This window comes from Fonsecaea multimorphosa, assembly GCF_000836435.1.
Source record: "Fonsecaea multimorphosa CBS 102226 unplaced genomic scaffold supercont1.20, whole genome shotgun sequence".
NCBI lineage: Eukaryota > Fungi > Ascomycota > Eurotiomycetes > Chaetothyriales > Herpotrichiellaceae > Fonsecaea > Fonsecaea multimorphosa.
Window position 1 is genome coordinate 190,435 of NW_015971654.1, and position 24,233 is coordinate 214,667.

At 51.9% G+C, this 24,233-nt stretch overlaps 9 protein-coding genes across 9 annotated transcripts; 3 read left to right on the forward strand and 6 right to left on the reverse strand.

Annotated features, from left to right (window-relative positions):
- Window positions 1-354: 354 nt before the first annotated feature.
- Z520_08677 (uncharacterized protein) lies at window positions 355-2,301 on the forward strand (the record flags this gene model as incomplete). The annotated part of the gene is made up of 1 exon (XM_016779173.1): window positions 355-2,301. One exon carries the CDS (start codon window positions 355-357, stop codon window positions 2,299-2,301), a length of 1,947 nt encoding a protein of 648 aa, XP_016629680.1.
- An 88-nt stretch (window positions 2,302-2,389) lies between these two features.
- Z520_08678 (uncharacterized protein) lies at window positions 2,390-6,148 on the reverse strand (the record flags this gene model as incomplete). Its single annotated transcript, XM_016779174.1, has 1 exon — window positions 2,390-6,148. One exon carries the CDS (start codon window positions 6,146-6,148, stop codon window positions 2,390-2,392), a length of 3,759 nt encoding a protein of 1,252 aa, XP_016629681.1.
- Window positions 6,149-8,739: 2,591 nt separating this feature from the next.
- On the reverse strand, window positions 8,740-11,272 carry Z520_08679 (uncharacterized protein; the record flags this gene model as incomplete). The annotated part of the gene is made up of 3 exons (XM_016779175.1): window positions 8,740-10,169; window positions 10,337-11,028; window positions 11,157-11,272. 3 exons carry the CDS (start codon window positions 11,270-11,272, stop codon window positions 8,740-8,742), a joined length of 2,238 nt encoding a protein of 745 aa, XP_016629682.1.
- Window positions 11,273-11,833: 561 nt separating this feature from the next.
- Z520_08680 (uncharacterized protein) lies at window positions 11,834-12,805 on the forward strand (the record flags this gene model as incomplete). Its single annotated transcript, XM_016779176.1, has 1 exon — window positions 11,834-12,805. One exon carries the CDS (start codon window positions 11,834-11,836, stop codon window positions 12,803-12,805), a length of 972 nt encoding a protein of 323 aa, XP_016629683.1.
- A 129-nt stretch (window positions 12,806-12,934) lies between these two features.
- Z520_08681 (uncharacterized protein) lies at window positions 12,935-13,900 on the reverse strand (the record flags this gene model as incomplete). The annotated part of the gene is made up of 1 exon (XM_016779177.1): window positions 12,935-13,900. One exon carries the CDS (start codon window positions 13,898-13,900, stop codon window positions 12,935-12,937), a length of 966 nt encoding a protein of 321 aa, XP_016629684.1.
- Window positions 13,901-14,384: 484 nt separating this feature from the next.
- On the reverse strand, window positions 14,385-15,512 carry Z520_08682 (uncharacterized protein; the record flags this gene model as incomplete). Its single annotated transcript, XM_016779178.1, has 1 exon — window positions 14,385-15,512. One exon carries the CDS (start codon window positions 15,510-15,512, stop codon window positions 14,385-14,387), a length of 1,128 nt encoding a protein of 375 aa, XP_016629685.1.
- A 2,053-nt stretch (window positions 15,513-17,565) lies between these two features.
- On the reverse strand, window positions 17,566-19,635 carry Z520_08683 (uncharacterized protein; the record flags this gene model as incomplete). Its single annotated transcript, XM_016779179.1, has 1 exon — window positions 17,566-19,635. The coding sequence occupies one exon, from the start codon at window positions 19,633-19,635 to the stop codon at window positions 17,566-17,568; it is 2,070 nt and encodes a 689-aa protein (XP_016629686.1).
- An 824-nt stretch (window positions 19,636-20,459) lies between these two features.
- Window positions 20,460-21,475, reverse strand: Z520_08684 (uncharacterized protein; the record flags this gene model as incomplete). The annotated part of the gene is made up of 2 exons (XM_016779180.1): window positions 20,460-20,977; window positions 21,025-21,475. The coding sequence occupies 2 exons, from the start codon at window positions 21,473-21,475 to the stop codon at window positions 20,460-20,462; spliced, it is 969 nt and encodes a 322-aa protein (XP_016629687.1).
- A 745-nt stretch (window positions 21,476-22,220) lies between these two features.
- Window positions 22,221-23,960, forward strand: Z520_08685 (uncharacterized protein; the record flags this gene model as incomplete). Its single annotated transcript, XM_016779181.1, has 4 exons — window positions 22,221-22,377; window positions 22,425-22,524; window positions 22,579-23,103; window positions 23,150-23,960. The coding sequence occupies 4 exons, from the start codon at window positions 22,221-22,223 to the stop codon at window positions 23,958-23,960; spliced, it is 1,593 nt and encodes a 530-aa protein (XP_016629688.1).
- Between the last annotated feature and the right edge of the window lie 273 nt (window positions 23,961-24,233).

Consider the following 24,233-nt stretch of genomic DNA (forward strand, 5'->3'; position numbering starts at 1 on the left):
CGTCACCCTTCGGACACAGCCAGTCAGATGGGTAGTACTTTTTGAAATTAGCGGCTTTCAATAAATTGTTGTTCCAGGTCTATGACACTCGGTCAATGTCGAATGAGCGCAAGAGATGGAGATGAGAGTGAGGTTGCAGAAAGAACAGATGGCCACGATGGCAGAATCTTACGCTACGGCGGATTATTCAGTCCCTGACACGTAATATACGTTGAAGCTTAGACACCATCAAGTGCAACAAATTTCCATCCACATCAACATCATTGCGTCTTTCCTCGTCCGCAACTGCGCTACATATTGACAGTCTCGTGTCAATCATTCCATCTCTCAGATGGCGTTACGCGGCTATACACAATGGGAATTTCACGATTGTCGCAGGATCTTTCGCCTTACGCGGATCACGTTGTCCTGGGCACCTCACCCCAAACCCCCCTACCGCCTGAAGCAACCATCATCAAAGATCTGATCGTCGATGGACCTTCACTTGTATATTGGGTCTATAACAGGCTTGTGGCGTATCAGCGGCTGAACAGCCCTACAAGTGCAGCCTTGCCACCTACATACCTCGAAATTAACAACACACTGCACCACATGCTGAATGATTTTCAAGCCCATGGCGTCAATATTCAACACATTTTCTTCGATGGTGGTCTTCCCGCGTCCAAACGTAAGGTCCGCTTTGAGCGGATGGAGAAGCTCCGCCAGCAACTGGAAACCTACCGCAAGCTCTACCCGGAATTTCCACCAGTTGCTGCTTTACCCGGTCCTCTCGACTTGGAAAAGATGCTCTGGGATACTCCTGTCTTGTCGACGAGGAGGTCTATTCTCCCAGCTCCACCATTCATGGTCGCCAGCGCGATTGAGTCCTTAAGCACAAGTGACTGGAAGGATCGTGTTCATGTGGTCCCAGGTGAAGCCGACGCGTTCTGTGCTCTTGCTGCTCAGCAGTCTGTCCCGGTTGTGGCCGTCCTTACAAATGATTCTGACCTATCGGTTCACGACCTTGGACCCAATGGTAGAGTCGTGTTACTACACAGCCTTGAAAACAAGCAAAGGCGCCCACACAAGGAGTCTTATATCTCTGCGCTGTCTCTCGACCCGAAGCTCGTTGCAAACAGAATGAAGGTTTCCTCCTTGCTTGGATTCGGGTTCGAGCGATTTCTTGACTCCGGAGCATCATTCGCAATCATTCAACAGCGCGCAAGGGATTCCTCGAGGCTGGAGAGATTGCAGGACGAATATAGGGTTTTTGCGGAACCATTCATCCCGACTCCGCCACTATCAATGCATCCCTTTTCCCGTCTCGAAAATATCGATCCTCGAACAGCAGAGATTGTCAGCAACCTCGAGGATCCACCACACATCTATCTGACTCCGCTACTGGAAGATCCTCAACGTGATTCTTCGTGGTCATATGGAGCAAAAATCCGACAACTCGCATATTCTCTTCTCTTGATGACCTCTCCGAGTATCGCTATGAGGAAGTCGTCGCACGTAGTTGAAAGCGCCAGAAAGGGACAGAGAATCATATCCGTCTCGGTTGCATGTTTACAACACTCCGAGATCACTGAGCAAGCAGCAGAACTCCTCCAACTCCTGGAAGCCTACATTTCGGGCCCCAATTGCTCCCCCACGGTCCCCGATGGAAGCATGCTCCTAGAGTGGTACTCGCTTGCCGTCTATCTCATTCAGCAGGAGAAATTCAGACTTGGAAAACCTCCTCCGACACTACAGCAGATCTTGCGCCTCTTGGGCTTAGGTTCGACGCCGCAAATTCCGCACAGAGCACCGATGAGAGTCACCTGGGACGACATCCACCTGCTTTCAAATATCCATGCAGTGCTGTACTCTATTCGAATACTTTCGCAGATAACCGAGTATCTTGTCAATCCTCCCGAAGAATTTCCAGCCAGGACAACCATTTCTGAACTCGCCCAATGCGATGATATTTCAAGACTCACAAACAATATCCGTCTTAAGTTATCAGCATTGCCTCCCATCGAGAAGTTGTTTCTAGACATCCCAAATCTTCGCGCTCAATTGAGCAAACAGGACCTCGAAAAACAGAGCTCGGAAATCACACTTTTTAACCGCCTGCTTAATCCTAGTTCTGGTGATGATCAGATGGATGAGCATGACACAAGTGATGCCGCACAAGGACGTGACTTCAAGGACGAATATTGGACTACCACAACATCAAAGAAGAAAAGGAAAAGGAAATCGGAGTGGCAGGGCAATCCTGAAACAATTACAGAACGGCGCAGAAATGGGTTTGACCTGTTACCTGAAGAACCTGGGTGACCTCTCACGCCTAGCGCGCAAGTCTATCAACCTGTCAACACTCTCTTGCACCAACACCCAAACCCCGATTATATCAAAGTGCTGTTGTCTAAATCTGGACATCTAACCCAGCCAAAACCTCCTGGACAATACTGTCCATCTCCTGCTCTGCGTCTACAGGAAAGACGTCCGTCTCATCGACGCCGGGTTTCTCGATTGCATCCAACTGAGATGCTATCATGTCAACTTTCATATAATGTCCCTTTCTGTGGGCCACTCTTCGGAGTATTTCGTCCTCAGTGGCCTGCAATACCACAAAGGTAGTGTTGATGCAATCCGGTTCTGTCTCCTCGTTTGATGGGGACAGGATGTTCCTCAATGCATCGCGATGGGAGCGGGCAAGTGCAGAGCACGTTAGTATAACATCCTTTACGTTTCGCGCGTCGGCTCGCGGCCGATCACCACGGATAAGATGACTAGCTCGAACACGTTCCAGTACCTCAACTTTGATCCTACTGAGCCAGATCTGCCTGTCTAGGGAGGTAAGAGGGATTCCCTGGCTCATTTTTGCGATTGCAATGGCATCATGAACCGCATCCCCTTCAATCACCGGGCAGGATAGGGATTCGCCAAGCTCAGCAGCAAGAGTGCTCTTGCCAACGCCACATGGACCCGACACGACGATGAGCCGAGTCTGTTGCTGCGACCGCGCACCAGCCGTTGACAGTTTAGCCGCCCAGCTGGTCTTCAGAAAATGCCCGACGAACTTCTTCACCAGGTCTGCGGACAAAGCAGGCACGATGCCGAGCTCAGGAGAGACCTGTTCTGCTGTGGTTGTTACATAGTTGAAGTTCTTCCTCTTCGTAACGTCGTTGTCATATTTGTTTGCGAAGAACTCCACGAGCTTGATTGTGGGATTCTGTTCGGGGTCTGGATTTGACGCACGCAGGTGGCGGATCCATTCGCGCTGATTCACTTCAGCGAAGGATAGACCTGCACTGTGTAATGCGGGAAGGAGTTCTTTTGTCCAGTGAAACGTGCGGGGATTGACAATGTTGAAGACCGACTTTGTGGTGCTTGAAAGGGACATGTCTATGACGGTCCTCGCCACACTATCCACCGGCAACCAGCGGGGACATTCATCAAGAGCCGGGAGAGTTCCAATTGTGGTCGCTGCTCGCAGCATTAGGGGTATGGCCTCGGTGTCATTCCAGATCCCATGCGCAGTGTCCGCAATGATCTGTCCCACGCGCAGGACACGGGCCTCCATTCCGGTTTGAGAGGCGGCTCGGGTCACCAGGTGCTCGGTCACAAGCTTGGACTGCGCGTATCCCATGCCCTGAGCACACATGAAGCTTTGGGGAAGCGCCTCTGCGACAACCTCCCCCGGAGTGTTTGCCACGGTGGAGACTGACGAGCAGAAATTGAAAGACGCCGGTGTAGGTTGTTGGGCCGAAAGGCAAAGGAGCATCAAATGCCGGGCACCTGCAATGCAGTCTGCCTCGAAGCTGCTCAGATTTTTGTTGAAATTGACTGACCAGGCACAGTGCACTAGGCTTGTGATCTTTGCTGAAATGCTGGCATAGAGTCTGTCATCGAGGCCGAGATCTGGTTTAGAGAAGTCGGATGGATAGCAGGAGATCTTACGACGCAATTCTAGTGGAATTGTGTGATACACGGCTCGTTCCTGCATCGATTTGATGACCCGTTGACGAGCAGACGTTTTGGAACTGGCTCGTACCAAGCAACACACCTCAGAAACATCCTCCCGGCGTACAAGTTGTGCGACAAGGTGAGCTCCCAGTGACCCTGTCGCGCCTGTGACAACGATGCAACGCTCTTCAGCCTTCGACCGCACAGGCACATGTTTGGGAAAGGTGCTGTACTTATCAACAAGCTGTTCCATCTCCTTGACCACATCCCGGGTCTCGCCAGATTTACGATCACGGATGTTGAGGATCGCAGCGGCCAGTCTAGAGATGGTAGGGTACTCAAAGACAATGTTCTGTGGTAGTGGGTTGCCATTGAGTTGAATCTCCTTCAATATGTCGGCCCGAAGTCTCGTCGACTGCAAAGAGTCAACACCGAGTGAGAACAAGTCAGTATCATCCGTAAGGCTGGAAGGTTCGTCTTGAGGGCAAAGCTCCAACAAATGTGCACGAAGGAATTCTCGCAGTCCTGGTTCCGAGAGCATGAGTGTGCCAGCCGTCCTCGACTCTGCCTGTTGATAAACCTCTTCAATGTCATTTTGGAAGGCTCGGTAGAATGCCTGACGCATCAGCGAACCTTTGTCGGTGCAAGGATACGGAGTACCCGCCGGAAGGACTCTGACCATGTCTTTGGCCAGTTGCGCATAAGCAGGCAACGGCTTGTTCTCAGCCATGATTGTTGGCCAAAGTGACTCGATCAGATCTCGGTCTTCCATACTAGCTCCTTGCTCGGAAGCAATGACCATCATACCCAGCTGGCTTTTACCAGTCCCAAACATGACGGCTTCTCGAACCAGCTTGTTCTGTCGCAGCGCCTGCTCCATTGCAATTGGGATGGCTTTCTCGCCATTAACCAAGACAATGGTATCATCAAGTCGTCCGCAATACTTCCACGCTCCTGGTATTGACGGGTGGGGCTCGAAAAGGTCTTTTGTGGCGTACGATCCATCGTCCCGATTCGTCGCAACCTTCGAGGGCCAACCGTCCAGAACACAAAGCTCATAAAGGTTCCCACCTTTGGAGTCCATCCTGAGATAGGGTTTCAGCCGTTCGTGCTCTCGAACGTAATTCCAGGCCTTGTCATCGGCAGGTCTGAAGGATGTCATAAGCTGACCCGTCTCAGTGGTTCCATAATGGCTGATCAAGTTGACTCCACCTTCAGTCAGCAAGTCACCCAGAGCATCCGGACATGCTGAGCCTCCAAACATGACCACTTTCAGCGCTGCCAGAGCGTCGATACCTTCCTGCGTCTCGCTTAGGAGCTTGAGGGCATATGGAACGGCGAGGAAGATCTCGAACTGGTGGTCCGTCAGGATCTTCAGCAGGTGCTGGCTAGTCAGCGGTAGGTTGGCGTTGTACATGTATATCTTCTTGACGGCGGTGATACCACGAAAGACGTTGCTGAGACCAAAGGCGTGGAAGAGGGGCAGCGTGACGAAGCCACGCATTCTCAAGCTGTTTTCATAATTCTTCAGTGCCGCCTTGTGGGTTTGGTAGATGGGTTTCGGCAGGCCAGTCGAGCCAGAGGAGTGAATGATCCAGGCAACCTTGGAGGACTCCTCGTCCAGATCAAAGTATTGCTCTGCCCCAGCATCTCCTAGGTTAGCATCGGTCATATACTGTGCCCGGGACAGAATATCCACGACCTCCAGTCCATTGCTCTCAGCCGCCAGCGCATTTGCAGTCTTCCGGAACGACGGATCGGTCACGATGTGGCGGCATTTGGTCACGTCCAGTAACGACAAATATGCTGCCTGGGATATTCTTGTCGACAGAAAGAGCACCGTGAATCCTAGCCTGGATAGAGCTAACAGTGTGAAAAAATAATCCAGGTTAGATGGCCCCAGCAGGGCGATGACTCGAGCCGCTTGGGCGGAGTCGGCCCGGCATGGCAAGCATTTCGAGTATCGCCGGGCTGCTTGAGAAGATATTCTCACGAGGTCTGAGTATGAGTATTCGAGATAGTCGAGATCGTCCGAGGGATAGCCAAAGATCGGCTCGTCGGGAAACTCTCGCGCCCTCAAAGACAACAGCTCTGTGATTGTTCGAGGGGTCGGCAGTGGTGGTGATAGCGGTGGCGTTGGCGGTTGCAACGACGTAGATGTGACTGAACTGACTTTCGAGACAGGCACGGGAGAAATCATTTCCACGGGCGCCATTCTGACTCTACGTCGCGGAATGATGTTCCCAGAAATCTACCGGCTTTACCAGGTGAGATATATGGCCAGGATGGAAATATAAGATTGTCAACGCGTCCATTACTGGATGCCCACCAGTGACGGAAATGCTCTCTCCGAAGAGGAAATCCCTTCTGGGATGTGTGGCGGCGACCGTTGCTGGCCCACTCTTTCCAGGGAAATATGTGACGAAGCCATAAGACAATCCTTTCTTTCGCGACGCGGTCCTCAAAATATCCGTCGGCTCAAATCGGGTTGGTCGATTGTTCGATCCAAGTCGCGGGCTTGTCCGGGGCTCCATATCCAGCCCAATGTCCGCCCGATACTCCGCAAGCAGTGCCTATGCCAGTTGGCTGGTTCTGGCGTAGGCGGTGCAGAGCCCACTGTTCGCTGAGGTGGGCATTCACCCTGGGAGGGGACGGAGATCCCGTCGTGGCATCCGACGGAAAATGCTGAACGCTCATATCACCCGAGCTTGGCAGAGCCCAGGATGCTCGCATTCTTCAGGGGCCCAGCCTTATGGACTTGTCCCAGTGCCCTTGGCGATTATGTGTCTCGATAGAGAGATGGTTGGGCTATTATTACCTGGCCGAGTCATTCGGGCTAGTCCGTTGGACTGTCACGAAGCAACTGGAAAGGCAAGTCCTCCCCTAAGCAAAACCAAAGGGACAACGACAACCAGATATACACAGGTGGTCGAAACGACGAACTCTAATGACCAAGGCAGGTCCCATTCAGGTTGGACGTCCTTTCCGAGGCTCTATCAGGAAGTAGGTTTCTTTGTACACTCTGTCAATACAATACCTTGCCGTAGTCTTGCGGACAACATCTCACACCAGAGTCGTTGTCCCCTCCTCCAAACCAAACGACTTCCTTTCCCAAAAAGCATCACCCAGCCATCCGCCTACTCAGATGAAGATATTGCCCTAGAACCCGGACCGTCTACCACACACATCAGACACTCCTCTCTCACCCGCCACCCCAAGGCTCGAGACCTCCCATTCCGTGCCCCACGACCCGTCAGTGTCTCCTATAACCAGCAAGGGCCATGAGCTACAACCTGACGGACCAAGCAGCCCAAACACCCTCATGTCTCAACATCCGCCCGAGACTGCACCAGCAAGTCGTCGTCGGTACCGCCGCTCTGCTCCCTCCGGACCATAGATCTGCTGTTCGCGCATATACCTCCTTCCTCCCCTGCCACCATACCTTCTCCCCGAGAGTGGATAGACGGGGTATGTGCTCATGGGCTCCGCAAACGCCTGTTGCTGGGTGGATTCACCCGGGTGTGGATGTGGGTAGGGTGGCGTGGACATGTTGTCCTGTGGTCGGTCCTGTCTTTGACCGGCCTCGCATGCCTTGAGCAGGGCCAGAAGCAGGCACATCCTGTGCTCGCGGTAGGTTGGTTGACTGATTTACAGATGTCTTTTTGGAGGGTGGTAATAATGATGGGTGCAGCGTGTCTCGCAAAAAATACCTGGTATCTGGGCGTAGAAATTCAGTGGTCGATGGTATGGTAGAAGGAGAGGCCAGAGAGAGATGCTGGATATTCTCAATCGTTGAGCGAAGACTCCCGACAGAATACTTTTCGACTCTGTATCCTCGCAAAAACATCTCCCCCCATTCAGCCGCAAGCCGGGTTTATATGCTTGTTTGGGGACCATTCCTGGACGAAATGTCATCATCGCAGCACAAAGGGGGATGGCAGGCCTGAAATAGATCGTCACTGCGATATGTCCAACGATCCATCAATCGCTCCAACAAAAACACCTGATCTCACTCGGTAATATATTGATCGACAGCCTCAGGCACTCACGTGGTCGCGATTCTAACCCAATTAGGGTATTGGTGAAGGGCTCCAGGCGAGGATCTGTTAACTAGCAAGACTTGGTTCCCTGGATTTCAGGCCAGCGAAAAGGCTGATTGCCATATACTCACTCGGTTGACCTGATTATGATCGTGGTTACGGAGGATGGACGAAGTCCGCCCAATCCCGAGCTTGGAGATCAGCCTCACCAGCCTTCCTGAGCGTCATCAATATCCTGCAGCGCCCCGTGAAGATCCTTCGCTGAGAACGATATCCATCTGCGCAGAGGGGAGAATTTCTCCAGATCAGGACAGAGTTCTGCCGTTCTCTATCATCTGCCGTGGTTAAGGACGCTGGGGATGATTCGAATGTAAGAGCCAGACATAGGGAGAACAGCATCGTCCGAGGGACTTCTTATCCAACAATATCAGCCACCCACCTCCGAACTAGCAGCCCAGAGCTCAACTAGCCAATACCCAAGTGTGACTATCAAGCCTACATGGGAGTCAGGCTTGATAGGGACATGTATGGGAAGCACCGTGGAGGGACACCGCAGAAACGCCATGGCATTTGCGGATAGATATGCTCGGAACGAAGATGTATCTCGCATGCCACCTCAACGGCCGAAAGCAGTTCCAGAGATTGGATGCACATCGACACACCCGTCTCAGGGACTGCCGACTGCAAGTCATTTGAGCCAGAATCCATGGCCTCTGTGGCTTCTTGGCTCGAGCACCTATGCTTTAAAGATTCCCAAAAAGGATCCTTATGGCTGGAGGCTGAACAGATTCCCTTCCCCAGGAAACCCAACCGTGTCCAGACTCTCCCATCCCCAGCCCAGGAGGTTTTGGAACATGTAGTCGTCGTCGGACGGCGTGAACTGCCCTGCGACCGCCGCATCCGCGCCGACCCCCAAACCCGGAGCCATACCGCTGCTGTCGCCGCCGCCAGGTTGGGCATTGCTGGAGTATCCAGATTGACCCGCGGACACTGCTGCCATTGTGCGAGACTGAGCTAGCCGGGGACTCATGCTCTTCAAGTCTGTGGGTTCCGAGGGCAGATGAGGTGTCGATGCCACCTCATGAGGGGCTCCCGTCGACGAGACAGGAGCGCGCTCGAAAGCCGCCGTCGTCATCTCGCTGTTCCTTTTCGCGCGGACAGCGTCCTTTTCCGCACGGAGTCGAAGCCGACTGAGCAGCTGACAGTGCCGTCGTGCCTGGCTGCCTTCCGGAGCCATCGCTGCCAGTCGGTCCTGGCATAGCTTGGCCTTGTCGAAGAAGGCGTTCATGTCAGGAAAGACACCCGGCGGGATGTTGGCGCGGCTGCTCTGGATAACAAAGACATAGAGGGTCGACACTGCGACAAGGGCAATATACTGCGTGAACCAGAAGGACTGGTACAGCGCAGCTCGCTGGATCAAGTCACAGGTTGTATTAAGGATGGTGCTGACGGCACTGGCGCATTCGCGGATCGGGTTCAAAGCCCTCTCGTCCAGCACAGAGGACGCTCTCCGACCGAGCCGGCTGAAGTCCGCAAGCAGGCATCGCCGGGTGGCAAGGATCCGTAAATGAGCGTACGCGAGCTTCAAGACGGTGTTCTGGCGCTCGAACGTTCTTTGTCCCACCAGCGTCTTATCGCGGGGTTTCAGGAAATCAGGGAGACTTTCCTTCCACTCGAGCGTGGCCTCCAGCATCCAGTTGGTGCGATCGAACAGTTGATCTTCCGACAGTGGCTGAATCGGGTAGAGGAGATCGCTATTGCGTCCCATCAACTTGGCTAAATCCGCATGAGCAATGAACGCTTCCAGGTTACCGTGCAAGGGCAGGTCTTCGGGCGATTCGGACGACAGCAAATCTTGATCGTCAATGTTGCGAGGATATGGCTGGTCGATGTCTTCGTCGCGGAGCATTCGTGGCCGGCCCAGCATAACGCTCAGATAGTCATCCAAGACATATGCGCCCCAGAATGTGCGTTTGCGCAACTCCAGAGTCACTAGGTCTAGCTTGTGAGCGGAAGATATCTTCCTGTGCAGCCCGATAGATGTCAATAGCGTGCAAGCGAGACTAAAGCAGAATCGGCACTCGTTGATCCGGAAAGTGCTGAGAAGGTACAGGCACATGGCGAGCCTGGCCTGGACGCTGGCAACGGACGCTGGTCCAGGTTCTTGATTGAGAAGAGACTTGGCCTTCTCGAAATCTGGAGAATGGAGAGGAGTCAGCAATTTCCGCTGCAAGTGTTCGCTGACGCAGAAAGACCGCTAAGCACTGAACTCCTGGAGGGATGTGGTAGTCATGTGCAGGGGGCGCAACCACGAAACATGCCTCATGATCACTGTGGATGTACGGTACGTAGGAACCACTTACAGAATTGACTCCGGTTAAGATCCTGGTCGCCGCCGTCGACATATCTGTCGCCTTCCCTCGTGTACAGAAGCGACTGCGAGAACACCAATAGCGTACACGCGGCTTCTGCCGTCAACATACGGGCCCCCGTCAACAGTTGAGATGTCCACTTCTCCAGAGTTGGCCGATGGAGGAAGCGGTAGGTTGGCGTTGAGAATCGAAAGTAGCGTTCGAGCAGCGCATCTGCTTCTTCTCGCTTGGGCAGCGGCTGATCTTGTCGAACTTGGATCGGGGGGATGTCGCCGTGGCAGGTCAAGGGCGCCGAGGGCAATGCAGCCTCTCCCTCCACTGCATCGCCTCGATTCCACGAATGGTAAAGGAAGGACACTCCCGCTGTTGCGCTGATATGGTGGCCTTCGGCAAAGGTTGGTTCTAGGGACGGCCCTCGAGAGATGTGGGGTGTATGTTCGCGTGACATGACAGCTACTCGGTTCGAGGGCTGCGCGATGGCAGTCGTGGCCGTCGCACGTTCGCCTGGTAAGCCGCCAGGCGAAGTCCAAGTCGCCGGGACCTGGTGGAAACTTGGACCAGAGCCTTGGGAATGGCCGAACGCCCCAGGAGGTGGCCTCGCAATGCCATCGTCGTACTCGCAGCGAACCTCCTCACCAATGCAATAATCGCAGGGTTGGGTGCCCGAACATCGCACTTTGCGCCTGGAGTATTATATGCCATACATGATCAGTATAGGTGCATGGAGGGGGCATAGATCAAAGATCCCAATGGAGCGTTGGTTTGGGGGCTCGCTCTGGAGACCAGTCCTTGCCATCGTGGGATCGCATACCTCCTGCAGAACATGCACGCCCTCGCTGTGCGCGGATGCTTGAGCTTGCGTCTCTTGGGAGGGCTGGATGGTAGAGCATCGTTCTCCGTCGGAGAGGAGGCCTTGGACTGCTCCATATCTCCTCTCGCTCATGATAATACACTTCTGGATAAACTGGATTCCGTAGGAACGGCTAACGAGCGAAGGATGATAAGCTGCTCTGATTGAAAAGTGGGTGGCGGGAAAATAGTGGCACGGCGGAATCTCCTCGGCTCCCAGCGCCTGTGTTGGATCATGAGCCATAGGCAGACCCAACAGCAAAAAGGTGTCAGCAGCCCTACTCAATGTCGAGATCAGAATCGGCAACCGGGCAACCCCTCCGTCGGCAAGCTGTACCTAGGGAAAAGCGGCTCCCCCTCCACCCCGTTGGTGCTGGGATCCGATTTGACCAGACGATCGCATTTGAGACATCGGTTCAATAGCCGAACAAGCCGAGTGCCCGGTGGAAAAGTTTCCTGAGCAGGAAGCGGAAAAACGAAAAGGAAAAGCAAAGGAATGCTCCCTGGGATGCAAGAAAAAAGATAAGCACAGCTTCTTGCAGAGAGAAAGAATCCAGGCTTTTCTCTCTCAATATACAAAACCACTAGGATCCCACCTCGACCATAAATAAATATACAGAAACCCAAAGGACAGCGGCTATGGCGCTCAATCGGACGTTCACTCTCAACACAGGCGCCAAAATTCCGGCGGTCGGTTTCGGCACGTGGCAGGCTGCACCGCACGAGGTCGAGAAGGCGGTAGAGATAGCTCTCAAGGCCGGCTACAGGCACCTGGACTGTGCAGCAATCTACAGAAACGAGACCGAGGTCGGCCTGGGTATTCGGAAAAGTGGCGTCGACCGGAAGGACATCTTCATTACGACGAAGCTGTGGAACAGCAAACACGACCCCAAGGATGTGGAACCCGCACTCGATAAGTCGTTAAAGGACCTCGGTCTCGACTACGTCGACCTGTACCTTATGCATTGGCCTGTGGCTTTCGCGTCGGGGGACCGATGGTTTCCGCTCGACGAGCAGGGCGTGTTCCGGCTGTCAGATGTTCCTTTCACCAAGACGTGGAAGGCCATGGAGGCACTGTTAAAGACCGGCAAGACGCGCGCGATTGGCGTCTCCAACTTCAACGTCCGCCGTTTGAAGGAGCTTCTCGCCAGCTGCGAGGTGGTTCCCGCGGTCAACCAGGTGGAGGCACACCCGTACCTCCAACAACCCGAGCTGCTCGACTTCTGCAATGAGAAGGGGATCTTGATCCAGGCATATAGCCCTCTGGGAAACAACACGACCGGCGAGCCAAAGACGCTTGATGATCCCGAGGTCCATGCGGTTGCAAAATCCTTGGGGATGGACCCTGGCCAAGTCCTCGTGAGCTGGGGAGTGCAACGCGGCACGGTCGTGCTCCCGAAGAGCGTTACCGAGAAACGAATCATCGACAATTTCAAAGATGCCATCCTGCCCGACGAGGCAATGAAGAGGTTGAACGCCCTCGAGAGACACAAAAGGTTCAATTTCCCCGCCAGATGGGGTTACGATATCTTCGACGAGCTCGGGGAAGAGCAGGTTGCCAAGATCGCAAAGGAATCGGGCCCAGAGAATTTGCAAAAGTTCACCGTTTGATCATAGAGTCCAGACTACTATAGACCGCATAGATCAATTTGAATGGTCGGCAAATTTTGCGTCTCACATCCGGATCTTGATTCTTTGCCGTGCGGATGGAGCATCGGTGTATGGTTTCGTTGCTGCTCATTATAACCCGATGGCAGGACAGACTCTTTGGTTTTGGTAGTTCCAGTCGAAAGCAGCCCAAACTCCGTACAGATGTACCAGACTTGCAACCACCACCAAGACGTGGAAGAACTGGTGCGATGAAAACCAGATGTCAAAGTCGCCGGGCCATATCGATTCAGGAATCCGAGTCACGAAGAAGAAGGCGCCGGTTCCGTAGACGAGGCCTTCCAGAAACCAGTAGGGCATCCCCGAGCGTACCCACATCTCGCTCCAGCCGTAGAGGCAGAGGCCATGGATGATGGGTGCGAAGCCCGAAAGCGCGGTGAGTATGAAAGCCCACGTTCGGTGAGTGCGGTACTTCAACCCCTGAAGCCTTGGGTGCAGAACCAGGGTGGCCATGATAAGGCTGAGGGAGATGATCATGCTCCAGTAGACCCAGCGGAGCAAGGGTTCGCAATAAAACCCGACGTAGATTCCGGAGAAGAAGCTTCCCAGGATCAGCGTCAGGATCCCCACGTAGTCGACCCTCAGCATCAAGTTCTCCACGTCCTTGGAATGGCAGATCATCGTGTGGTAGGTCGAGGAAAGGAGCATTGTGATGATTGCGGCGCCGACTTGGATGCTGAACACGGCGTAATCGGTCACCGACGCTTCCGGGTAGAAATAGCTGAGACCGCGGTAGACGAGAACTTGTCCCACAGCAAGACAAAAGGCCGGGATCAGATGAGTGTAGATGTTGATCGACTCGTTGTGCAGGTGTCCTAGAGACAGGACGCAAGTAAACCATGAGTTGGCCACCGGTCGATAGCCCGACCTTACCAAGTGGTTATCTTGGTACCACGCGGGCAGTTCTTCGAACTTGAGCAGCCTGTAGGGCTTCGATTTGAGCTTCGAGAGGTTTTCATGGAGACTGATACTGGGTGCACGCGCGCGTTCCCTTGCCAGCTTTTCTTTCGGTCTTCGATAGGCAAGGATGAACGACATTTTCTCTGACAAGAAAAGGGATAGAGTTTGGTAGAGTTCAGCCACAGACAGATCTAACTGGCTGAGGGTAGTGGGTGTGGGCAGAGGGAGCGGGCTAACTGGACCAGTATATTATATATTCCCAAGATACACCGTAATTGCGCCTTTTAATTTATCAACATGGCAGATTGAAAAAGGAGGAAGTCTCGGACTTCCCCCTCACATTGCGCGAAAACGTTGAGAATTTGGCCCAAGCCGCCGATACGTTGATCTGCAGATCGAGCTCTTGGCGATTCGCCGCACATTCCGAAATTGAGCTTCAAGCGCTGCGCCAGTGAATGGCTCCAGCCTCCTCCAGCCTCCTACCTACTAATATGAAGTATTACTCCAGGGGCTCCGTCTAGCCGATTGATTCCGCGGCTGCACCGGGACTCAACTTCGTCATCGTTCGCTTGCCACTGTGCACCGCTGCTTTGTTGGTAACGAGTGATTTGTGTTGGCCCATCTATTTGAGCTGGCCAACCCTTCCTTCGATGCTGACTTTGTCCTTGCTCATGCTCAGAATTTGGAAATCTGCGTGCGAGGCTTCCGCCCCATCTCGGGATACCTTCAGGTCCAATTGTGCAGGGACAACCACGGGCCGCTTGAAAGTAATCTCCATAAACAATGGCTCATTTTCGCTTGGGAGAGTAATATACTTGGCAGCTAAGGCACCGACATGGTTGCCGTGAGCCAGTTTTCCTGGGAACCCAAAGATTTTTGCTGCGATTGTTGAGGTATGAATGGGATTGTAATCCTTGCAGAGCCTTGCCCACTGCGCCGGATCATTGTACTCGACTGCAAGTGATGTTACATTCGACCAGGCCGGGTTAAATACCCCATTGCGAGCAACATCCTGTTGTTGAGCCATTTCTCGTCGAACCCTTGCGAACTGCAAAATCGTAAAATTTTGCCGAAAGACCGTGATTGAGCTGCCCGAATCCTTGCTCGGAATATTCAAGTTGACGACAAGGTCGACCTCGAACCCTCGTTTGACGACGCGATCATCTTTTGAGAGGGTTGCTGTCAAGAAGGCTTTCTTTAACGCTGTCAGTGCCTGCCCTTCGCATAGTAAATCAGGCCTTAGCAGTTCGAATCGGTTTCTCACGTTGACGGAACCTAACGGCCGGACTTTACACGACGGGTGCGCAAGCAACAGCAGCATAGCTGGCTCACTCAGAGCAGACAGGAAGAGAAGCAATTGTGCGCCCGACAACTGGTTGTTCCTACTGTCCAGTGGGTCCTTGATAGCAGCGGAATATGTAGTAAGGTCGGCTTGCGTGACGCGAAACGGCATGACCAACGAGAGTTCGTCTGCGTCTGGCGATTTCGGAACTTCAGATACCATATTTCTGAGCTTGAAGATGCGGGTGCATGTTGAGAGGATTGAGAATCTGACAGATCTCAAGAAGAAGATAACTATGACGATAGTGATGTCGATGCCAGAAAGTTCGTTTGGGGAGAAATCGAGCTTGATCTGACGATCGTGCTTCCACAGAGGTAGTAGGTGCTTGCATTTGAAGGCCCCGATGGTGAAGAGTAGTAGGAGGAGAGGAAGAGGTGCAATGAGAAAGATATCAGTCATTACCGACATTGTAGGTGCTGAGATATGAGGTTGATGTGGACGCACATGAAGTGAAAGAACCTATGAATCACGGTAAGTCAGCTATGTATAGTAGTATAGGAGGCTTATTGTATGAACGAAATCCCAAAAGAGTACTATGTAGCCAAGATAACTTGAAGTCTTCAACTGTAAGGTGGTAGCACAACGGTAGTGCCCATCGCAAATAACAGTTTCAACTTGAAAGTTCCGGCCGAAAAGTGAGAACTATATCAAATACTATGTATGTACTACATACTATGTAGTACTATGTAGTATATGTAAGAGATTGCGGGATGACTAATCATATAGCCGTACTAGTACATAGTACTATGTATCACAACCCCACGACGACGTCAACCCTCAACCCCAGCGCCCTTCAAGTTGTTGATTCGACTTATTAGTCCCAGTAGCGAGCTAGTACTCTTAATTTCGTAAGTACTAGACTTAATATACTATACTATATATCTATTAGTCTTCCCTAATACTACTATGTACTTAGCCTTCCTGGAGGGTGTCAACGCGGCTGGGAATCGATTCCAGACTGATTCCAGATCGATTCTAGACCGGTTTGAAGGATTTGGAAGCGATCTGAAAGCGGTTTGAACCCGATTCGCCGAATAAAATCGCCTAAATCGCCTAAATCAGTTCGAAGCGGTTGAGGCGGTTTACATAGGTGATCTAGACGATTTAGACGATTTAGACTATAAAGAAGTGAGTTCGAGTCTCAATCTAAAAACGTCGACTTTTTTCGAAAACTTGAATTTCTTTAATTTCTTATCTATTTATATATATATTTTGTTTTTAATAATTTTTATAAATTACTAGGTTTATAATATGTATTTATATATACCAAGTATATAGATTAAGGTATATACTTAGTACTATATACATAGTAAGCTCGAGAAATTTAAAACTACTAGTACTATATACTATATATATAGTACATATATACTTAGTAATCTAGAACTACTAAGTATGTACTATATATATCCGTATCGCTTAGAGTAAGAGATCTCCTCTAATTTCTATAATTATATACTTACTATAGTAGTAAGCTAGGACTTAAAATATAGGGATAGACCTAGAATAAATTTAAATTATATAGTATATAGTCTAGATTTTTATTAATTTAATCTAAGCTTAATCTAGGTCTAGTTTGAGGTCAAGAGTGAAATAGGTCACCTAATTATCCTAAAAGGGAAATTTCGATAAAGATATATACTATGTAGTTTAGCCTCGCTTTTTATATATATCTAAGTTACTTAGGTATAACTTAGAGGTAAATATTATATAGTATATATACTACTAGTATATATATATATATATAGTGTATACTAAGTGCCTATGATAGTATCTAGTACTCCTAAGTCCTAGCTTGGTACCTAGGTAGAATATTGAAGTTATATAGTATATAGTATCATAGTAGGTCCAGTAGCTATATACTATATACTATGTACTATAGTATATATAGTACACATATAGTATATTAGGGAGTAACGTATTGTCCTTTACCTATTACATACTCTCGGTAACCCTATACCTACCTAGGTACTTACCTTTCTACCCCTGATAGACTAGCACCCTAGTAGGAGTGACCACATAGTATACTATGTACTTAGTAGATAACTTGAAAGTCATAGAAATTCCCTCCTGAATTTTCCATTTCGTATTCCAAAACTCGGATATCGTCGCCAAGGGTCTGTTTACCTGGGTTATTCCAATATCTGACCCTCCTCCTCGTCCCAAATTTTCGTATTCCCATATTCCGGCGTCATGAAGTCGTTAAGCTCGTCGCGTTATCAAGTGTCGGGCCGCATCCTCCTTCTTCTATAGATGACACAGTGCAGTCGAAGACTCTTTCTGCCAGCTCTCGCATCTCCATGCATCGGCTTTCCACATGGCCATTATCACCATAGGTTCGCCCTTCGTCACTTGATTCATTAGGCTCTGGAGTCAATTGATGATATGTTTGTTCACTGTCCTTCCGCAGCGCTTTTTCATCCCTTCTCGTAACCACGCTGGACTCTCGAGCTGGTTGCTCAAGCTACGGCTTTGTGGGAGCAGATGCCGCTGGAGGTACTGCTGCTGGTGAAGGCGCGGGTGCCACTGGCTTAGGACTTGTAGCAGGAACATTCGTGGATACATGCGCTTCACCCTGCACAGTGGAGGTTTGTGGAGGTGCTAGCAGAGCGGGAGGTGGTTGTTGTCCTGATGGTTGGGGTCGAGGCTGCTGCAGCTGCTGTTGCTGATTTGGAATGCCTGGCGCTGTCCGCGAGTATTCCTCGATCCCAGAGAGCATACCGTTTGTAAGTGGCGGCTGGTCGACAGTCATATGGCCACACATAACCACGTCGGCGTCTCCCATTGGTTGCCACCTGACATTTCTCAACCTCGTAGCGATGGGTCGTCCGCTATGGTCAACTGCAGTACCTGGAGAGACCATCACCCCTGCACTGCCAAAAAATGTGGGAGCAATCGTGAGAATGATAGAATCGATCAGATGGGAGCGACGCATTTCCAATAGCTCTGAAAGCACGATCCCACCGCCTTCAACCATGACGCTCTTTATACCCTCTCGAAAGAGCACATGGAAAATGCCTTCCCAGTTTAGACCTGCTTGTTGCCCCGGAACTGGATGGTAGTCATTGATCATCAGGTATTCTCCACCATGCTCTTTCAGCGTGCTCACAGCAAAGGGATGTAGCATTGCGCCGGGAGCAACCACCACCCAAGGCGCCTTGCCCCGACCCTCGGCAGCTGTTTTGAGTACCTTCATGTCTGGCAGAATTCGCAGGCGTGCATGAGGATCAATGATGATCGGCCGTGGTTGGAACTCCCAAGCCAGCCCACCATATCCGCCCGGGTTGGCAAGTCGACAGTTCAGCGCAGGATCGTCCGCCATGGCTGTTCTAACACCAATCAAGACGGCATCGTGTCGACTTCGCAAATAGTGTGTCATGGCCTTTGTCTCTGGACCAGATACGGCGGTAGGAACTCCGGGCACTTGACTGATGCGGCCGTCAAGGCTGCTTGCCCAGGTCAGAGTGATGTGGGGACGATTCCGAACCGCCGTAAGTTTGGGATCGGGCACATATGGTTCTAAGAAACCTCTAGCATGATGGGGGTACTGTAATGTGTCCCAATGAATAGTTGTTGCGGGCTCGTTTCGTGCATCTCCTTTTACGGGTTCCAGTCGGCCAAAAACGCCAGGCTGCATGGAGGGTTGGAATTGAGGCTTTGGCGGAGGCGGAGGTGCTGCTGGCGGCTGTCGTGGTGCGCGTTGTTGATTGAAGCCCTTGTGTGCTTTCAGAACAACCTGCTGATGTCCCTGGCGCCAGGCATATTGAACATTTCGGACATCTGACATTTTCATAAACTTTCCACCTGCAGCATGCATCTTTTCAGGCTCCGTCCACATCTTCCAAAATATCGAAGCCGGCAGATAAGCTTTGGCAGCCTCACGGCGAGCTGTGTCCATGATCCCGGTGTTTCGCTTGGTACTATCGACGTAGTCCAGGTCATGTGAATGTCTCATCACACCATCGGTAGCCTTGGAAATGGTGCAGGTCTCTATTGGACCGTGATTGTAGACCACCTTCATAGTCATGGCACATGTCTTTTCCTCCCGAGCTCTTTTCTTTCTCTGTTGTTTACCCTCTGGGGTTGGACGGGGCGTGTGAGGCTTGGGGACGGCTCCGCGACGAAGTCTGCAGGCATAATAGTCGACCGTGGCAGCAACGTCCTCCGGCTGGGATTCCGTACTTCTCATCTTGCGCCAGACGTTGTCGACAAAAGGAAAGTAACTTTGCCAGTCCGCGACCGGCAGCTTTACGGGGTCTTCGAGGGAGAAAAGCCTCTCGCGCATTTCGGCGAGATTGGGTGGGTTGTTGAACACGCTGTAGTCTGGAGGTTCATCGGACACGGTGTAAGGTTTGCCATTTGGCAGTGTTCGTTCAGTCTCGGCATCAGCTTCACCTTCGCCCTCAGCGGCACCTTCATCCTCTTCCGCATCGTGCATGCTAGCGTCATTGACAGCTTCATCGTCAGCTTCGCTTTCTTCGTCATGGTGGTCGAGTCCGTCAGGCGCATCGGGAGTCTCGGGGTCGGTGCTCATGATGATCGACGCGCGTAGTGTACAGTGGGCTGACGATCGACTAATGGGAGGGCTGTGGATGCTCCGTGCGGCGCAGGAAGAAAAGAGGACGCGTTGTCATTCGGAAATACGGACAGGGAGAGGTCTGGGAGAGATCAAGCGCCGGTCGAGGAAGTCGAGAACATGGGCTGCTTCTTCAAAGAACTGAATTGATGGATTTCACGTCTCGCTCACTTTTTGCATTGAATGCGCACCAGAAAGTGAAAGTGAGCGGACAGTGAAATTTGGCGCGGCGTCGGGGGTCGAGGATTCGCCAAAACAGCAAAACAGAGACGCCCGGTCACTGAACGAGGCTCCACCTACCCGCCAAGCGACCCTCATGCAAGGAACCAGCATGCCAGCTCAACTAAAATCACCCGCTAAAATCAGTCGAATAGGCTGTCGACACCGCCCGAGCTCAAGCAGAGCGCTAAGTAAAGGTGCCTGGGCCAGAGGGTACTTGTTACCTAGGGTAGATAATGGGTTTAAGGACCTTCTCTGAGCTTTTGGTGCTCAGTCACATTTGAGAATCGTCGTCTGCACCAGTTTGAGCTTTGACGGATGATAGACAGCAAGACGTTGGCATTTGTTGAGACTTGAAATGACCTCTTCCAGTCATTCATCTATGCAGCACTTGCCGTGCGTCCCTTGTCCCAAGCACTCGATCCGACCGACACAAGAAAGTCCTCGGTCCTTTGCACAAAGTTGCCAAACAGTACATTTTGGGTATCATTCGTATTCTTCTCCTTCTTTCGTGGGGATAAAGTGACAGGCCATCAACTCTCATCCAGCTCATCTTCTTCCTCCTACCTGGGTCTGCTCCTTGATCGACTTCTGCTTCTGCTTCTACTTTGGCTGTAGCTACTCCGGGAACTGTAACTTGGACTGCGTCTCCTCCGCCGTGGTGGACTTCGAGCCGGTGGGCCACGTCTTCGGGGCGGTGTCCTAGATGGGGATCTGGAGTATGAGGGTGACCGTCGACGCCGTCGAGGCGGTGAAGGAGACCTTGAGTATGTGTCATGGGGGATGTACGTGTCGTCTTCGGCTGCTCGCCTTCCTCCACCATACCCGCCTCTCCTTGGGGGTGGGCTTCGATATCTTGGGGGAGGGGGTCCTCTTGGTGGTGGCCCGTAGCGGGAGGGCAGTGGGCCATAGCGGGAAGATCTGGCTGGAGGCGGTGACCTTGAGAAGGCCCGGCGAGGAAGTACAATGCTCACGGATATGACGACACCGTCCAGTTGGGCTTCATGCATGTGGGCAATGGCAGATTCCGAACCTGAAGGGTGATCATAGAGGATGTAGGCGGTGCCGCGATTTGTCATGACTGTTCCACGTTAGACGCATTCTGGATCAGGCCAATGTGAAACATACATTGCTTGTTCAGTGGGAGGTCGACCGACTCGATGCGACCGTATGAGCCAAAGATCTCGCGCAGATGGGCCTCGGTCACGTTTCTGGTCAGCTTTTCCACCACAATCTTGGAGCTCTGCATCCGTCGGTTGTCTCTACTGGGGCTGGGCGTGTAGCTTCTTTCTCGATACGACCTTCTGTCACCGCGACTTGGACTCCTGCTCCTGCTGCGCGAGGTGCTTCGGCTGTGGCTTCTAGCCCGGCCATGCCCATTGCGCCCATCGCGAGGGGCAGGCGACCGAGTGATTGATCTGGATCTCGACCGAGAAGGAGAACGAGAGCGTGACCGTGGGGAGGGTGATCGACGCGGCGAACGAGAACGATTAAAGGGTGGAGAGGGTGCTCGTTGTAAGGAAGTTGGCGTATGCGATCTTGTAGGAGATCGCCCTCGTGACGGCGATCGTGAGGGCATCTTGGACGGTATCTGGGGAGGGTTGTAGACAAATATGTGAAGAGAAGGGTTTCAGGACATATCGAATATGATATTTTGTGAAACAAGAGAGAAGGTGAGATGTCTGATGTCCGCGCAGATACCTAGTTAGTTGAACTGGTGGTGAGTGTTCCTGGTATATGGATGATTTTGGTATGGCACCCTGCAAGTTTCGCAAAATGGGGATCTGCGGGTGATGTCGCAGTACTTCGCCGTACGAAAATTGGCTTGGCGGCGCCATCAAGTTTTCCTACTTTCCATCAATTGAGCTGGAGGGAGCCTTCATCATCACTCATCTTCCCCGCTACCACCATCGGACCAGCTTCCACCTTCCATCGTGAGGCGACTCCAGTCCTGCATACTAGGTATGGACCCTCTTCCCTGCAGGCGCTGATCTGTCCAATTCCGATCCGGGGAAATGAAAGGTATCCTGTCAACTGTCCGCTCCCAAAACATCCGTTGCACAGTTGCCGATCCATGACCGTCTCCCCGCAAATGCTGTCACCTTCCTGAAATGCAATGTTTTCCACCAATGGCGCGATTTGCAAACCTGGGGAATTTCTGGCATCAAATGTGCCGAACCAGTGCCCCGCGGAATGCTGGAAATAAGTAGGTTTTTGCTCACGGACGTCCATGCTGGGACGGCAGCCGCAATAAAAGAAAAAGGGTAGGAGGGAGCTGTCAATCCTTCATTGTTCAACCATTGTGCCGTCCAGTGCCCTCCAAAATGCTTGTGCCTTGTGTTGTTGCTGGCCTGCTCCTTGCAGAGGTAGCTACGTGCGCTGTTTCCTTGTCACTCGCTCCTCCACAAAATGCCAGCAAGCCCCTTCTTGAGTCCTTCGTCTCGTACTCGATCGAGTTTGCTTTCTTTCCGGATTTCGCAGGTAAGGTTGTAGAGAAGCCGTATGATCTCGTCACCAACTCTCTCCAGGGAACTCCAGTCACCCGAACAACTTTTCATACAACCTGTTGAACAACTTGCGTGACCTCCAGGGGTCGTATCCTATCATCAGAGTTGGCGGGAATACGGAGTACGTCGATCTTAGGCTATATTATTGAGTGACTAATGCCGAAGGAACTGTCAGAGACTACGCCACTTTCAACGCTTCCCAGACGGCCGCCCTGGTTGGGACTTTCAACTTCACGCGGTCGGCAGACTACCCAACAACAATATCCATCGGCCCCAGCTACTTTGACTCTTACTCCACCTGGCCAGGTGTCACGTATATCCATGGCTTCAACTTGGGAAAGAATGGCTCCAGCGGCTACGAGACCTTGGTGGGAACTGCTCCTCTTGTCTGCAAGGCTCTTGGGACAACCAAAGTCGCCTATTGGGAACTAGGCAATGAGCCCGATCTCTACAAGACGAGTGCCCAGGGCCCGGTGAGACCGAGTTGGTGGAATGAGACCGATTACGTCCAAGAATGGCTCAACAAAACCCGCATTATCCGACAACTGGTCCAGCAGAATTGTCCGGACATCATTAGTCAGGGGAAGTTCAAATTCTACGCCCCCAATTTCGCAGGAACTTCCAACAGTCTGAACTTGATCACTACATGGCGAGCTGGATTGGATGCCGACAACGATATTGCTTTCATCGACAGCCACAAGTGAGTCGTTTGAAAAGACAGGTCTATCCTTGCTGACAGCTTCCAGTTATATCGGAGGCGCGACTCAGCCGGGTGTGACTCTCCAGGGCACCTTAATGAACCACACATCGACCGTCTTGTCAGTCAACAAACACCTCAACGAATCAAGCCTTCTGGCCTACACCGGACTCCCATACATCCTGGGCGAGACGAACAGCTTGTATAACGAAGGTGCACCGGGCTTGTCTAACTCCTTCGGTGCTGCTCTGTGGGGCGTTGATTTCAACCTCTACTGTGCCGCCACAGGTATTGCTCGAGTTCATATGCACCAAGGCACCAATTATAGGTACGCTTCATGGCAGCCGATCCCCACCGTCAACGAGACCTTGGGTACAAAAGCACCATACTATGGAAATATCATGGTAGCCACTTTTCTGGGGGATTTGACCAAAAACAATGTCAGCATCAGTGACATCGAACTCGGGAGCACATTTCAAAATGCATATGCAGCGTACGTCGATGGCCGGCTGGAGAGGATAGCTATCATTCAGATGAATGCGTACAATTACACCTCCAACGGCACGGCCACAGCCAAGCCTACTACTCGGCCCAGCGAGACGTTCAGCTTCCAACTGCCAACGACTGGCACCGGATCGGCTGTGAAGGGAGTCAGTGTGCAGCGGCTGATAGCAAATGGCAGTGATGCCATCACGGGCATCACTTTCGATGGGTGGTCATATAATTACGAACTTCAGCAGGGGATGCCAGTGAAACTAAACAATGTCACTTCGGGAGAGGTGTTGCAGGTCGCCCAAGGCGGCCTGCTTACAGTTACAGTGCCATGGTCTAGCGCAGCGATATTGAATCTACAGTGGTGAATGGATCAAACATTCTGCATATGGTACGCAAATGGGCCAGAGGACCGCATTGGGGAGAAATGCGTTGCATAAACAAATGTAGCTGGGTATATAGCTCCTCGACAGACTGCATACGAATAAGCCCATGCATGAATAACATTTTTCAGTCGCAGAGGGGGTATTGTTCCGCAATTAGCTCGCCCGCGAAATAAGGAAATCCACAAGTACTGATCGAGCGCGTTCAATCTATTCTGCTAGTCGACTTACCGTTCTTCGTCATCCGCGGGTCGTCGA